This window comes from Macrobrachium nipponense, chromosome 1 (assembly GCF_015104395.2).
Source record: "Macrobrachium nipponense isolate FS-2020 chromosome 1, ASM1510439v2, whole genome shotgun sequence".
NCBI classification, from domain to species: domain Eukaryota; kingdom Metazoa; phylum Arthropoda; class Malacostraca; order Decapoda; family Palaemonidae; genus Macrobrachium; species Macrobrachium nipponense.
The window spans coordinates 61,076,689-61,093,059 of record NC_087200.1 but is presented as its reverse complement, the minus strand read 5'-3'; the positions used below and the strand labels follow the sequence as shown (position 1 = coordinate 61,093,059).

Genomic DNA, 16,371 nt, shown 5'->3' with positions numbered 1-16,371 from the left:
ACATACAGTAGTACCTCGAGATACAAAATTTATCCATTCCGAGGCGCCCTTCGTATCATGAGGTTTTCGTATCTTGGAACACATTTTACATGTAAAATGGCTAATCCGTTCCAAGCCCTCCAAAAACACCCCAGTAAATTATATTTCCAGGCCTAAAACACATGTTCTACGTTTACGACGCCGATCCGACGGAAAAAATATGACTCCAAAAAGGCAAAATACTGTACATACTTGAGTAATATTCAACAGCATGTAATGTTCAACCTCATTTTTACTGCATATATTAGGACTTTAGCATATGTCCCTTAGCAATAAGCCTAGCCTATGTTAGCAGTTGCTACTGTAGCCTAGTCTATGATTCTGATATCTAAACCTAAGAAGCTAAAAGCTTAGAATATGCCAATAAAATTTATAAACAATCAGTATGTACTCATTTCAAATAATTATTAATTAATCATTAACTATAATACACAAACAAACAAACAAAAAAACCTTCCAATCGATTGTTTACATTCAGCTCTTACCGACTTACGAGTACCGAACGAACGCCAAGCAATCACTTTTCCTATGACACAATAAGCCATAAATTCTCATTAGTATCTCTCTTCAACTAATGAAACTACCAAACAGTATAATAACCATTCATTTCTATTCTTTATTCTATCTTTACCTAATGGAGATACCGAGTTACTGACAGCTATAATGAAACATATATGTAACGTAATATTAAACCAGAAGAATAATTCTAAAAAATACGTATTTGTTGGCAGTCTGATTTATTTTATATTTTATGATATCTAATTCACAATTTTTTTTATTAAATGTATTGCATGTACTCATTTCAAATAATTATTAATTAACCATTAACTATAATAAACAAACAAAAAAAAAGCTTCCAAACTTCTGTTTACATCCAGCACTTACGAGTATCGAACGATCGCCAAGCAATCACTTTACACAGTAAGCCATAAATTTTCATTATCTCTCTTCAACTACTGAAACTACCAAACAGTATAATAACCATTCATTTCTATTCTTTATTCTACATTTACCTAATGTTTTTTTTTATTAAATGTGTTGCATGAATAATTTTTTCAATTTACAGCATCCTTTTACCAATAGAATACTTAAAGCACAAGGGGTAGATGCTGACCAATAGGAGAGCAGGATCTTATGGGGTGACTAGCATCAGGAACCAATGGGAGAGCAGGAGGATGGTGGCGAGTTTACTCAGCTGGCAGCGCGGGAGTTTTAAAATTGTTCTCGGTGGTCCGGTGCTGTCAACAGGTACCTAACGAGGAGCTGAAAATTAATCTAAAAGTGTTAAGACATCCTAGTAAAAGCTACTTCAAAATTCTCTGACAGCTTGTTAAACTTAGCTGAAATGTCTCTATCTAAACTATGCTATAATGAATGTTTCAAATTTCTTCTTCCAACTAGTTTCCATCGCCAAACACTTTGAATCAAAATCAGAAACGACTTCATTAGTTACCAGTTGTACAGGTGACAAAGCATCAATTAATTCGGAATCAGAATCACACAATAGGGAAACCAAAGAGCCAGAACCATGGGCGCACGTCAAGGAAATCATTAGATACAGGTTTAGCTACCGATTTCTTTTTCTCCTTAATCAATCTTTTACGCTGCAAGATTCTTTGATGTTTAATATAAGTCGTCATGTCTTCATCAGACCAAGATTTACATAAGTCGCAACGAGAAGTCAAGTAAAACAACCTGTCCACGACAACAGCTACAAAAGTCATGGCATTCATACTCCCTACTACTCATCCTTGTCCCACAAGCCAGGCAATTCCTGATGTTGCTGGCAGAAGGAAGAATCGAATTATCTTGGCTGTCCATTGGACTGTTCGTCAAAATAAAATATATACCACAATAGAAATAAAAGTTAATTCTCTAATTTTGTGGATATAATATGTGAATGGTAATTAACATAGGGCTGCATTAACAATAAATGAGAGCTTTAAAGGCACAAAAGGTTTAGGATATTTATAAAGAGCGGCAGTGATGTAAACAACACGGGCGCCTGTCAACAGCAGTGTTGCCAACTGGCGGACAGAATAGGAGGTAACAGGGTTGCCAATGTGGTAAATTTTGGTGCGGTTTTTAGGGATTTAGGGCTAGATAAATTATATTAAGGTAATGTTTATTAATATCTATTTTTGAGAACTAGCGACCGTATAAAAGGGGAAGTGCACAATTCAAACACGTAATTCGGGATGGGACTGTATCTGGTATGCTTTCTCTTCTTTTATTCCTTATATGGCCACACAGACACAGTAGTGGGAGGAGGTAACTGACTGGAGGGGAGGAAGAGACTGCTTCTGTTTCTTCACTTTACCCTGGTGCCAAGTGTCCCTCTTCCTCTTCTCTCAGATATGACTAAAGATGAGTGTCAGGCAAGCAAAAGATAAAGGTCTTGAAACCCAGTGTAGAAGCCAAAGATAGTAACAGGAGGGTCACTGTGGTTGACTTTCCAAGCAGAGGCATAAAAATAAGAAACAATGTATTAAAAAACAGAAAACTTTGAAATTGAGGCTCTTTTTCATAGGAAACCTCAGATAAAGGATGAACTGGAAAAGCAGGAGCAGGAGGTGGACATAAGCACAAGCAGGGGTTCCACCATGGGAGACAACTGAATGTGTATCATGGGCAGTCATCTTTGGAAAGCATGTACATGACAACCTTCTCCACATGCATGACCCTCTCACTCAAAAAATGAACCAAGGTTTGGCAGTGTCAAAGAGGGAGTGTTCTCCCCCAAATTGCACCCAATGAAACCAGGAAACATGCCATTCCTGAAACTTTCAGTTTCTCTGCCAATGCTAGCCTACTCCTTATTAGTGAACTAGGACTGCAAACCTTACCCTTGCATAAGTAAGAAAAACAGTGAGGAATCCCAGTATATGAAGTCATCAAGTGACCAAGCACTTGCTCACAGCCTACATATCTACCCTGTTCACTTGAAGCCTTGTCCTTTTGAACAACATTCATAATGCACAATCCAATTAAAAAATCCTAAAACAACTAAAGACATACTAAGAGAAAGCTTCAGTGGTAGTCAGGATTGTATTTCTTCTTATGTAGTGTCTGAATAGTACAGACACAAAATAAGGCTGCAGTAATGGGTTTATTAAGAGAAAAATGAAGACTGAAAGGTGATAAGGGCCAATATTTCATGAAGTTGGCCCTGAACCAGTTTCTTGTTCTGAAGATCATCATGGATAAGAAAACTGGTTCTCTTTTCTAAGAATCTGTCATTAACCCTGCACAACCACTATCACACTTTGAAACGAGGGATGCATGCACTGATCCATCACCAGATTTTGGCAGCATTTCTTAAAAGCCTTAGAATTGAACAAGATGGTAGTTTCCTGGAAACAACCAAAATGGCTTATGGAAGATCGACTACTAACTATTCTTGCTGCAGATCCTGGATTGCAATGACTAGAGGGGCATAAAAATAGGCAAACAAATGTATGCAGCAGCAATAAAGAAAAAAATTTTGCCTCTGCCCAATGCTTACAATAAAGGGTGAGGCAAAATTAAAGTTTAAAACATCTGTATAAGGTGGGCTAACTCACTACTTTCACCAGCAATGTGGCAGTTAAATTAAATTTTGCTAAAGGTCTAGCCATCACTAGCAAACAACAACAATTTTAAGCTAATGCTTTATTCTAACAGCCTAAAAAAGTTCAAAATGAGTATAGTACATAGCACAAGAAGATAATTATAGTTACAACACCTAAATCAAACAACCGATACAATACATCTAACCACCTGTAAACAAAGTGGCTTATATATAAAAAGAATAAGAAAGAAATTGACCGTCATACTTTAATAACACTATAGAATAAACTAAAATATAGAATTTAGGCCAAAACCTAAGTGCTGACACCTATAGGTCGTCCAGCGCTGAAACCTAAATTGATGGTAAAAAAGTTTGAAAGGTGTAACAGGAGGGCAACCTTGCAGTTGCACTATGAATCAATTGTTAAGCTAGGGATGGAAGAAAGAGAATATGTGTATGAAAGCACTACACCCTATGGAAATAACATTGTAGTTACTTACCTTGTACATCTCATTTTATTCTGCATCTCTGCATACAGTTGGATTTCCTCAGCACCACAATCAAAAGATTCAACCTTGATGTTCAATGCCTTATCAATTAAGGACAGACCCTTCTGTAAGATAGCACTAGCCTGAAAAATAATGTCAGTTACAGTACTATAATAAAATTACATAAAAAAAAATTATTACCTTCCTACAATGAAAGACAATCTACCCTTAGATACTATATTAAGTGTTGTTGACAAAAAATAGAGTGAACTAAATGGTAACCATAATCAACACCTAAATAACATGACTGCTATTGAATATTCTGGAACAATAATTACTGTATAAAATTGAGTAACATGCAATCTCGCATATCATTCTACCCCAAAATTTCACCATGTAGCTATCTCGCATATCATGCGAGTTAAATATTCTGGACCAAATAACAATAGGCTAACCTCTTTTCCTCCTCTTCTCTATTCCCTTTTTTAGTTAGGCTAACCCCTTTCCCTCCATCTCTTTATCTATCTCATCTTCTAGTTAAGTTTAATACAGTTAAAGATAATGCCAAGTATCATTAGTAACATTATAGAATACCTGTTATGTAAACACATAACAGCCTGAAACAGCTGATTTCAACCATCGCACGATAGTGAAAAATCACTATTGTTATGTTACAAATGACATTAAGGAGAATAGGACTAATTTATTTTTGCATTATCATATCCTACTCGCTTTGGAGAAAAGATCAGAGGGCATATACAGCTAAAATTTAAGCTGTAAGTTCTAGCTGAAGCAGAGGAAAGAATGTTGATCTGCTAACGACTATTATCGTGCATCAGCAATATGGACGAACTCCCACAAACTTTGGTATATTACCATTGAATGCGACCGTAAGCAAAATTTGAGAGAAACGTTTTAATCAAAACTATTGGGCATGAAAGAACACATTTCCTGTTTTAACTCTGATAAAAGATAAAATACATAAAGCTCATATTATTCTGATGAAATAAAGTGAAAATATCAAATGGAATCTGTTTAAAAAAAAAAAAAAAAAAAAAAAAAAACAAAAAAAAAAAAAAAAAAAAAACTAAATTTTGTTTACAACAATAAGTATTCAAGTGATATTTCGACTTGAAAACATAAATAGGATATCTTGAGATTCATTTGCGCTAACTAGAAGAAAGAAAATTGCTCTGATTTGAGCTCAATACTTGCAATCACCCTCAGTTGATTTCCAAACCAAAACATTGATTGATATGTTTGTATTTTATAATGCAAACAAATAGTAATATAAAAATACATACAATATCATTCGATACGGTGAAGTAAAGCACAACTTTTTAAAAGATCCATGGAAAAGATGCATATTCATTATGTTTGTATTTTTTCATACAATACTAATACTATGTGACTATTACTTACTTTAGTTTTATATCTCGTGTATGATGCGACCCCCTTAAAATTAGCTCCAAAATTAGGTCTTCAAAAGTCACATGATATGTGAGTATGCAGACCCCCCCCCCCCCCCCCCCCGACCCCCCCCCCCCCCCCCCCCCCGTATTTGCGTTCTCCAAATTTGCGGACTCACGCATTTGCAGATTTCTCTCGTGAACATTTCCCCACATTATTTGTGGAAAATTCCGCTATTCACAGTATTTTTCTATGAAAAATATCCACAAATTCCTGTTCTTTTTATCAGTTTCATCATAAAATGCACTTTTTGTGATAAAACTAATAAATAAACCAGGTACAAAAAATTTTAGTGGGTTTTTCTAACAAACAAAATACATATGAGGTTTAAAGCCTTTTTATAGGAGTTCCAACTATTCTCGGGTTCCAACTATTCACGGGGGCGGATTTGGTACACATTCCCTACGAATATGGGGGGACTACTGTATATGGTAATTAGGAAGTATGGTACAAAAGCTTTCTCATATATTTTGAAATAAATAGTCTTAGTAATAAATATATAAATTTTCATAAAATCTATTATTTGGATACTTATCTACTGTTAAAGATAGCTTCCATCTCAACGCCGATGGGCGAGTCGGCATTCAAACAAAAGATCGAATAGTTGCCTGGATGTGTTTCTAATATACCAGTTCTCCACCAGTTGTGTTTCCAATGTTTTAACACTTGTCAGAATTATATCTGCTTCTATAATTTAACAAAAAAAATATAGAAAGGTTACTCTGTACTATATAGCCTTACCTGCTTTGGCTGCCAGTTCCAGCTTGTGATAGACATGACTCTACCCAAAGGAAGAGAAGAATGAACTTGAAATTAGCACAAGGGCAACCTCTGTCAAGACTGCCTAATAAAGATAAACCAATTGCTAAAGTTCGAGTGAGAACCTTGTGACTGACCAACTACTTCTCCTGGTACTAATTCAATCCAAATAAGGAGAACAAAAACAGGTGTCTCCGCTAAAGGTAAGGGGAATGCTCTTGGGAATAATAAAAAATAACCCTTAGGAGAATCCTGACGCCAACTTTTTTCAGCAGTCTGAAGACTGAAAAAGGAGGAGGGGGCAGACAGAGACCATACTTGACGTGCATCTCATGAGATGTTCAAACAATCTTTGCAGAAAAAGTAATTTATAACACGTATCATACTAACCACTTTGTAACAAAAAATTCTCACAAAAATTACATACATATACAGTAGAGACCCGGACCTCGATCGTATTAGAACTTGAAATAATCGGATTTCGACAGAAAATTTTGAGTAAATGATGCATCTGAGCTCAACCAAAAATCTGGAAACCAACCCAAGGAATCGTACAATTTTTTTAAACAAAAGTGGTTCGGTCAGTCGCCGCTAGCGGACGTTGTTCCCGTGTTCATTTGGTGAGGAAAACGATAAGAACTACAACTGAACTTAAGATTATTGAAAATTATAATGTATGAGGCATTCTGGACAACCTTAAAATGTTGTGAGATTTTTAATGATAGGTTAACCCTTGAAGTGTTGATAGTTGTATCAATCGTTAGCTACAGTCACAACTATCTACAAACTATCAACACTGTAACCTAATAATGGTAAAATCCATAGGTTATTCAAGTGAATCACTAGCGATACAACTTTTGATACTGTAAACAAAATAACTAATTACAACAATTACTGTGGATGATTACCATAATTAGACATTAGGATGAGCAAGCTCTCACTTTGTTACAAGAGTAGGATCTCTATTCCGTAATTCTAAAAATCGAAAAGGTCTATAAGCCTAACGTTAAACATATTTTACAGAATATAAGCACTGTCATCGTATGCCATTTGCATTCAATATTGTTTACATTCTCAAAATCTCGGCTGCTATCGATATCTTCATTGACATTACACTTGGCTGATAGAAGATATGTAATTTAAACTTTCTTGTAAATGAACAAAGTTGGGTTTAAAAGTGGCACAGCACTTACTTGACTGTAGAAGCGTTAAGTGTGATTTCGATAGTTTTGAACATCATTTTCGCCTGCGCTTTTGCTTTTTTTTCTTCTTTTTATAGTGATGACAAATGACGTCGGCAATCAGCCATTTCTTGATTTATGTCTGTACTACAGGTTTACAATAGCTTTATCCATAATTTTAAAAACCGGGAGAGAGAGAGAGAGAGAGAGAGAGAGAGAGAGAGAGAGAGAGAGAGAGAGAGAGAGAGAGAGAGAGAGAGAGAGAGAGAGAGCTCTCTGTTGCTTGGGTTAGGTTGTTACACTGACACATATCCATTAGCAAAAGTCAATAATAAATATTTGTGTATTGAGAATAATGCTCATTTTAATAAAATAACTTGTTTTACTGTATCTAATCATATTGCATGTATTATTACCATATTATCGAATTATAATACGAACAGAGAGATCTGCCATTTGCATTCTGGTTTTGTTTACGTTCTTAAAATATCTGCCGATTTCATTTTACCGACAATATCACTGTCTTTAGATGTCGAATGGAACTTAATTTACGAAAGAAGGTTGGGTTTAAGAATTGCAGCTACTTTATTTATAAACGTAGTACATTAAAAAAAAAAAAAAAAAAAAAAAAGTCAACATGTATTTTTTGTCAGTTTCAGACAGTGCTTTTGCCTACCAAAACATTTTGCAGTCTGCTTATTATTCATGCTTGACTTACGAAAGTTGTGATGCTCATAATTCGTAGTTCCCAGTCACACTGGACTTTGAGCCTTGTTTACTAAGGGGCAATACTTTCTCGGTAGTATTTCATAATCAAATTACGTAAAGGGTTTTGCGATATCGATAGCTCTCGGTTATCCTTAATATTGGGATTCTTTCCAATTTAAAGGACTACACTTATGAGGATCTACTTCCAATGGGCATTACTCTGCCAATAATATCACATTATAGAGCACAAAGCGCCTATGAAAAGTGCCCCTATTTTACAAGGATATTTTATGAGAAAAAGTTTATCATAACACATACTGAAAGTTATTTTGTATACAGTATTCCAGTGGACTCTGTACGATGGTTTGTTTATGTCTGTTTATGGCTGCTCACGGCCACTAGCTAGCGACTTAAATTAGGGAATTCTTCTGAAGTTTATGATAGACATAATTTGGCTTATTTTTAATATTTTATTAATTTCCTGTAAGAATTAAACTTTATTTTCAATGTTTAATTATTAGCAATAATAATTATGCCTACCCTTTATAGCACATACTATGTACCTAGCCTAACCTATGGCACTCAGTCAACCAACGTATTATGGCCGAATTGGGCATATGAAGGGCAGTCATTTTACTACAGTTTATATTTAATAATGAAAAAAGTTCATTAAATGGTATGTTATTTAATACTGAACTTATTTACTTGTAATTTATGCGTATTTATGGGTAATGTTTTGTATAAAAAGGCAAGGTTATGGTAATAACTGGTGGTCAAGAATGATTAATCCATTTTTAGTTATTTCTTATGGGAAAAATTAATTCAGATCTCGACAAAATGGCATCTCATCACTTCTGGAACGAATTATCATTGAGGTGCGGGGCTCTAATATATATGTGTGTGTGTGTTTATATATATATATCTATATATATATATATATATATATATATATATATATATATATATATATATATATCTATATATATATATATTATAAACACACACACACACACATATATATATATATATATATATATCACACACACACACAAACACACACACACATATATATATATATATATATATATATATATATCTATATATATAGTATACATATATATATATATATATATATATATATATATATAACTATATAAATATAATATTGTGGCGGGATCACAAGCTAAAAAAAAAAACAAGCTAAATCCCCCCCACATAAACCTATTCACTCCAGCTGCCCGACTCACCCCAGTCACACTTTCTTCTTTACACTACAGCATACATGCAGGACAATTGACCTATACCTATGTGTACTTACCAACTCCAGATACTCCAAGGCTATGCTGTGCTGTCTGCCGGTTGAGGTCATAGAGATACCCACCACAACCCAGACCACAACCCACAACAAAACAGGAACACAACCACAACCCAACAACACAACACCCCAAGACCATAACCCCACAACTCAAACAACAAACAAGGAACACAACCACAACCTAACAACACAGCAAACAACCAAGGAACACAACCACAACCCCACATACAACAACATAAACTCAACAACACAACAAAAGACCAATACACTAATAATTACCAACACAAAAAAACAACACAAAATAAGCAACACACACACCCACTTACAACACCAACAACAACCCTCAACCACAACAACTCACATATAATCTAACAGGAACTCACATACAACAACAAAAACCTTACAGCACAACAACTCCTAAGCAATAAACATCAAACCCAACAACAATCAGCAACAAACCAATAACACACTACTTAAATAACTTAACCAATCCCTCAACACTTCCCACAGACCGCTGTCAACACTACTGATTATTACAGCTTCTGACTTAAGACTGACAGAAGACTCACTCAAAACACAGAACTCTTAATCTCTAACAGCACCAGCAGACAACCCAGAACTCAATCGTTAACGATCCATACAGCAATTACACTCACTCTCTCTCTCTCTCTCTCTCTCTCACACACACAGACCTTGTCAAATGGAACTCCAATGGCGATCTGGTTCCATCCATAAAATTAACAGAAACTTGGTGCCATAAATGACTGAGTTTCAGTTAATGGCAGTTTTTGCTTATGAGCCCCCGCTGGGAACGGAACCCCTGCCGATAACCGGGGAGTGCCTGTACTAAAAATGCTGTACGTAATACAGTACTACAGTAATAAGTTTGTTGGGTAACAAGATGTAAATGAGCCTCTAATTAAGAACTGTATATGGGATATTACCAAGACAACAGATGTAGCCTTTTGTCAGAGGTAACCCATGAGTTTTACTGCCATCAAATATGTATGGTTTAACTAAAAGGCCATCCTCAGATTCTTGGTGACTCAGCACTCAGATATTAGGCCTTTCTAGGTGTTAAATAGGAGTAAAATATGAAGTTGGTCTTGAAAGAAGAAACTTGAAAAAAAATCCACTGACAACAGTTAAAATTAATACAATCGACCCCTGGTATTTGCGGGGATGTGTACTACAACCCACCGTGAATACTTAAAACCCCTCTAAAAGTACTTAGAACTTTCTGTTTTGATAGTTCAAACACAAAAATCCCCTCTACAAATGCTTATACCTGAGCATATTAATATTTTTATTTAAAAAATTTAGGAGTTTTTAAAGTAAATTGTATTTTTCTTAACTATACAAACCTGAGGTCCTTTACATTAGGAATTACTTTCTAATGTAAAAGAACAATGGTTTGTAGTATATTGTGTAGGAACATATCACAATTTTTTAAAGTAAATTGTATTTTCCCAACTAATACATACCTGAGGTCCTTTACATTAGAAAGTAACTCCTAATGTAAAGGATTGAGGGTTTGTATATCGTGTAGGAACAAAGTGCATTTAGTCATGAAAATATGAAAATACTGTAATTAGTGAATATTTTCTCTGTGAAAAATATACCGTGAATAGGCAAATTATCCCCCCATTAACGTGTATAGTATATGTTCCAAAAGAGAAATCCATGAATCGATTGGTGAGTCTGTGAATCTGGAGCTGCGAATAGGGCGGGGTTCAACTGTATAAACTAGAAATATAGACAGATGAGACATTTGAAATTTCAGTATTTACATATCTATTGACTAACCTGAACATGATTTCCTTCAGTGACTAAGGTGATTCCATGGTCAATATACTTATAAGCTTCCTTATAGAATTTGGAAAACTCTTCCTCTTGTGAAGCCAATGAAGAATCAGTCAGATGAGAGGGTGGAGGGGGCCGCTCAGGAGCAGGCCTTTTGGATTCTTCTGAAGCCATCTGGTAAGGACAAAGAGGAGAATGAATTGTAAATCAACAATCATAGTACAGCCTCAACATCACATTTTTTGTTTTTTTCTCTGTTACACTACATGATGCTTGCATTACAAAAGGTTCATGTAACTATAAATGAAAATATTCACTACTGTATAAAATTAGGCACCAGAAATTACCCCTACACATGTAATCTCCCCCAGAATATTGTCCAACCTTAGCAAATAAAATTTAATAAAAATGTAATTTTTATAATAATTTTATTTTATTGCATACTTACTGAAAATTATACGTCTGTAGGGAACCTACAGCTATATAATTATCCAGTAAGACACTGCAATAAAAATTTAATTTCTTCCATTCTCATTATCTATAAGTTGATCCATAAAATCAACTATTATTAAAGATACCATACAAAAAGATGAGAAATTCCTGAATTTTTAATATCACTGCTTTACAAATTCATATTTTGCTTCTTTCAGCAGTGACACAAAGTCTTCAAATTTAAGTTCAGTCAGTAGCAGTAGTATACCAACATTTTTCATTAGCATAAGCAGAATTAAATAAAGTCTGTGACAAAAAAAAAAAAAAAAAAAAAAAAAGTTCAAACACGAAGGTTTTAAAGTCCTTTAGTAACCTGGGACTCAATTATGAGCAAGCCCATATAATCTGCCTATTTGTATTGCCATAAACATACCGATGGATTGATTAGTAGACTGTACACCAGTGCAATCAATCAAGAGCAAGCTTATGAACCAACTGATCACTCCACTCACAGTTATCTATTTCCTTACTTGATATCTGGGTTCCTTAAACAATAGCGCAGGCAACTGGGCACGAGGGTATAAAAAATAAAAAAGTTTTTAATAAATTTGTATTTTTCATAGTTAACAAACCTGAGGTCTTAACAATAAGATAAATCTTCTGGTGCCAGCTGGAAACCAATTAAAAACAATCACAGATTGTAAATGGAAGGAATTTGTGGCATCTGGCATTCAATGCGTAGCAGAAGTGGAAGCATGTCAAGAAAGTGCACTTGAATCCACGCCGTAACAATCTTTCTTCCATCCCAAGATTTTTAATCAATATGTATTTTTCATAGCTAACAACCTGAGGTCTTAACGTTGACTTTCCACCTCTGGCTAGAGGTGGAAAGTCAACGTTAAGACCTCAGGTTTGTTAGCTATGAAAAATGATATTGTTAAACTACAATAAAGTTTTGTACATACTTACCTGGCAGATATATACTTAGCTATAGTCTCCGACGTTCCCGACAGAATTTCAAATCTCGCGGCACACGCGACAGGTAGGTCAGGTGGTCTACCTTACCCGCCGCTGGGTGGCGGGTGTACTAACCAATCTATCTCTCCAGCCAGATTTTCTCTTCCACCTGTCTCCTGAGGGGAGGCTGGGTGGGCCATTAGACGTATATATCTGCCAGGTAAGTATGTACAAAACTTTATTGTAGTTTAACAATATCATTTTTGTACATGAACTTCCCTGCCAGATATATACTTAGCTGATTGGCACCCTTGGTGGAGGGTAAGAGACAGCTAAAGTAATAAGGAGAGATAAGAAACAACTGATGTTGTAGGATATAAATAACCTTGGTTCTTACCTGTTCAGGCAGAAGACTTCATTGATACTGTCTCTGAGTCTGCATTGCCTGGAGAGCTACAGCTAGGACGTGACCTGATGCTGAAAGACTCTCGGATCTACCACTGGGATATATGATCCCTTTGTGTGGTAGAATCCAAGTCGGATCTGTTGGAAAGGGGCGCTCGTCCCTAGCTTAACAGGTCCTAACCACTACTACTGCAAGGAGCCACACTCATCAGACCACCTAACCAAACTACTAAAGATTAGTATTACGACTTAAAGAGATGCCTCCATGCATCCTCTTTAAGGCAACCAATAACAACAAACACAAGACATAAGGGGAAAAAATTTATACTACTAAAAAGGATGAGTTCCAGCTCCCTGCCCCAGCACCGAATCCGCAGATACGTACGGGCCCAAGGCGAAGCATTTTTTGTAAGTGATTCTCACATCACATAAGTAGTGGTTCGCAAAAACTGACTGACATCTCCAGAACGTTGTCTCCATCAGGTTCCGCACGGACATATTCTTGTTGAAAGCAAGAGAAGTTGCTATGGCTCTTACTTCGTGGGCTTTCACTTTAAGAAGCCTAAGATGTTCTTCTCTGCAAGATCCGTGTGTTTCTTTGATTAGGCTTCTCAAGAAGAAGGACAATGCGTTCTTCGACAATGGACAAGTAGGGTCTTTTACTGAACACCACAGGACCTCTCGGTTGGCTTTCAGTTGCTCTTTTCTTCTAAGGTAGTATTTTACCATTCTCACTGGGCAAAGAGTTCTCTCGGGTTCTTCTCCTACCAAAGAAGATAACCCACGAATCTCGAAGTTCTTGGGCCATGGACTTGATGGGTTTTCATTCTTTGCAAGAAACCCAGGAAGGAAAGAGCAAATGAGAGAGTCCTCCTTAAAACCTGCATTACCATCAATCGCCTGAAGCTCACTCACTCTTTTGGCGGAAGCTAGAGCCATCAAAAACAGTTCTTCCTAGTAAGGTCTCTGAATGAGGCTGAATTAGGGGGTTCAAACCTAAAGGACCCAAGGAATTGAAGGACTACATCCAAATTCCAGCTAGGTGTCTTAGGAGACTGCATTTTCGTTGTATCAAAAGACCTAATAAGGTCATGCAGGTCCTTATCTTCCGATAAGTTGAGGCCTCTGTACCTGAAGACATTCGCCAACATGCTACGATAGCCTTTAATCGTCAAAACGACTAGTCCACATTCTTGCCTTAAGAATAAAAAGAAGTCTGCAATTTGATTCACAGAGGTACTGGAAGAGGAAACGTTATTCCTCTTGCACTATCTTCTGAAGACATCCCACTTCGACTGGTACACTCGTAAGGTGGAAGACCTCCTAGCTCGAGCGATTGCCTTAGCAGCTGCTGACGAAAAGCCTTTCGCTCTGACCAGTTTCTGGACAGTCTGAAGCCAGTCAGACTGAGAGCGGGGAGGTTTTTGTGGTACCTGTCGAAGTGGGGCTGTCTGAGTAGATCGCTCCTTAGAGGAAGCGATCTTGGAAAATCCACCAGCCATTCCAGCACCTCTGTGAACCAATCTTGTGCTGGCCAAAAGGGAGCTATCAAAGTCATCCTCGCGGAATCTGACTCTGCAAACTTTTTTAAAGTCAACCCCAGAATCTTGAAGGGGGGAAACGCGTATACGTCGAGTCCTTTCCAATCGAGTAGGAGAGCGTCTATCCCTATTGCTCCTGGATCCGAGATGGGCGAGCAATAAAGATCCAGTCTTTTGTTCTTTGAAGTTGCAAACAGGTCTAAGTGAGGCCTGCCCCACAACTTCCAAAGGCTCTGGCAAACATCTTGGTGCAGAGTCCACTCTGTGGGAAGGACCTGATCTTTCCTGCTGAGGAGATCTGCCCTTACATTCCTTTCTCCCTGCACGAATCTGGTGAGAAGTTTTATCCCCCTTTCTTCTGTCCACAGAAGAAGATCTCTTGCTGTTTCGTACAGAGAGAAGGAATGCGTCCCCCCCTGTTTCCTGATGTATGCCAGAGCCGTGGTGTTGTCCGAGTTTATCTGCACAACTGCTCCTGTCACATCAGACTTGAACTCTTTCAGAGCAAGCCACACGGCTATTAGTTCTTTCCTGTTGATGTGCCAGGAAGACTGGTCCCCCACCCAGGTTCCTGACACCTCCTTGGTTCCCAGTCGCCCCCCAACCTGTTTCCGACGCATCGGAGAACAACACCAGGTTGGGGTTCTGGGATTGAAGAGACAGTCCCTGCGAGAACTTGTTGGGATCCGCCCACCATGCTAACTCTTTCTTGATTTGATGAGAAATTGACAGGGAGAACTTCAAATCCTGAGAAGGACGACTCCAATTCCGATGAAGAAAGAATTGGAGAGGTCTCAAGTGCAACCTTCCTAGGGAAACAAATTGCTCCAGTGAGGAGAGCGTCCCCAGCAGACTCATCCACTCCCTCACTGTGCATACTTCTTTCCCTAAGAAGTTGTTACTTTCTCGAGTCCAGGGTCCCCGGGCCCTATCCTCTCCTGTGACGGAAAAGCCCGAAAAACTCAGAGAGTTCATCTGGATCCCCAGATAAACACACTCTTGAGCGGGAATCAGACTTGACTTCTGCAGATTGACCAGAAGTCCTAAGGAATACGTCAAATTCAGGGTTTTCTTCAAGTCCTTCAGACAACGACCTCTGGAATTGGCCCTTATAAGCCAATCGTCGAGGTAGAGCGAAATCCTCACCCCTTCTAGGTGAAGCCATTGTGCTACATTTCTCATGATGGCCGTAAAAACTTGGGGGGCCGTCGAGAGGCCAAAACCACAGGGCCCTGAATGGAAAAATTCTTCCCCCATCATGAATCTTAGAAACTTCCTCGAGGAAGGATGGATTGGTACGTGGAAGTAAGCGTCCTGTAAGTCCAAGGACACCAGCCAGTCCCCTGGACGGAGTGCTGCTAACACCGAGGCAGTGGTCTCCATCGTGAACTTCTTCTTTTCGACAAAGAAGTTCAGGGCGCTTACGTCCAACACCGGTCTCCATCCCCCTGAGGATTTCGGAACTAGGAACAGGCGGTTGTAAAAGCCTGCCGAAAGATGATCTGCCACTAGTTCGATCGCCTCCTTTTCCAGCATCTGATCTACTGCTAGTTGGAGGGCCTGATTCATGATGGGGTCCCTATATCTGGCCGTCAAATCCCTCGGGGTATTCGTCAAGGGAGGCCTCGAAGAGAACGGGGTGAGGTAGCCCTTCCTCAATATTGACAGGGTCCAGGCATCTGCGCCTTTCTGGGCCCAGACTTCTGCAAACCGTAAAAGCCTG

The 16,371-nt window shown here is 37.8% G+C and overlaps 1 protein-coding gene across 3 annotated transcripts in view; it reads right to left on the bottom strand.

The window, feature by feature from the left end:
• The window catches only part of LOC135219345 (spartin-like), a 275,523-nt gene that overhangs the window by 246,526 nt on the left and 12,626 nt on the right, over nucleotides 1-16,371 (bottom strand). For all 3 annotated transcript variants that reach the window (XM_064256022.1, XM_064256024.1, XM_064256023.1), the window contains exons 2-3: nucleotides 11,317-11,487; nucleotides 4,090-4,220 (exon numbers count right to left, since the gene is read on the bottom strand). In XM_064256022.1, coding sequence (XP_064112092.1) covers nucleotides 4,090-4,220; nucleotides 11,317-11,487 — 302 coding nt within the window. The remainder of the gene's footprint in view (nucleotides 1-4,089; nucleotides 4,221-11,316; nucleotides 11,488-16,371) is intronic.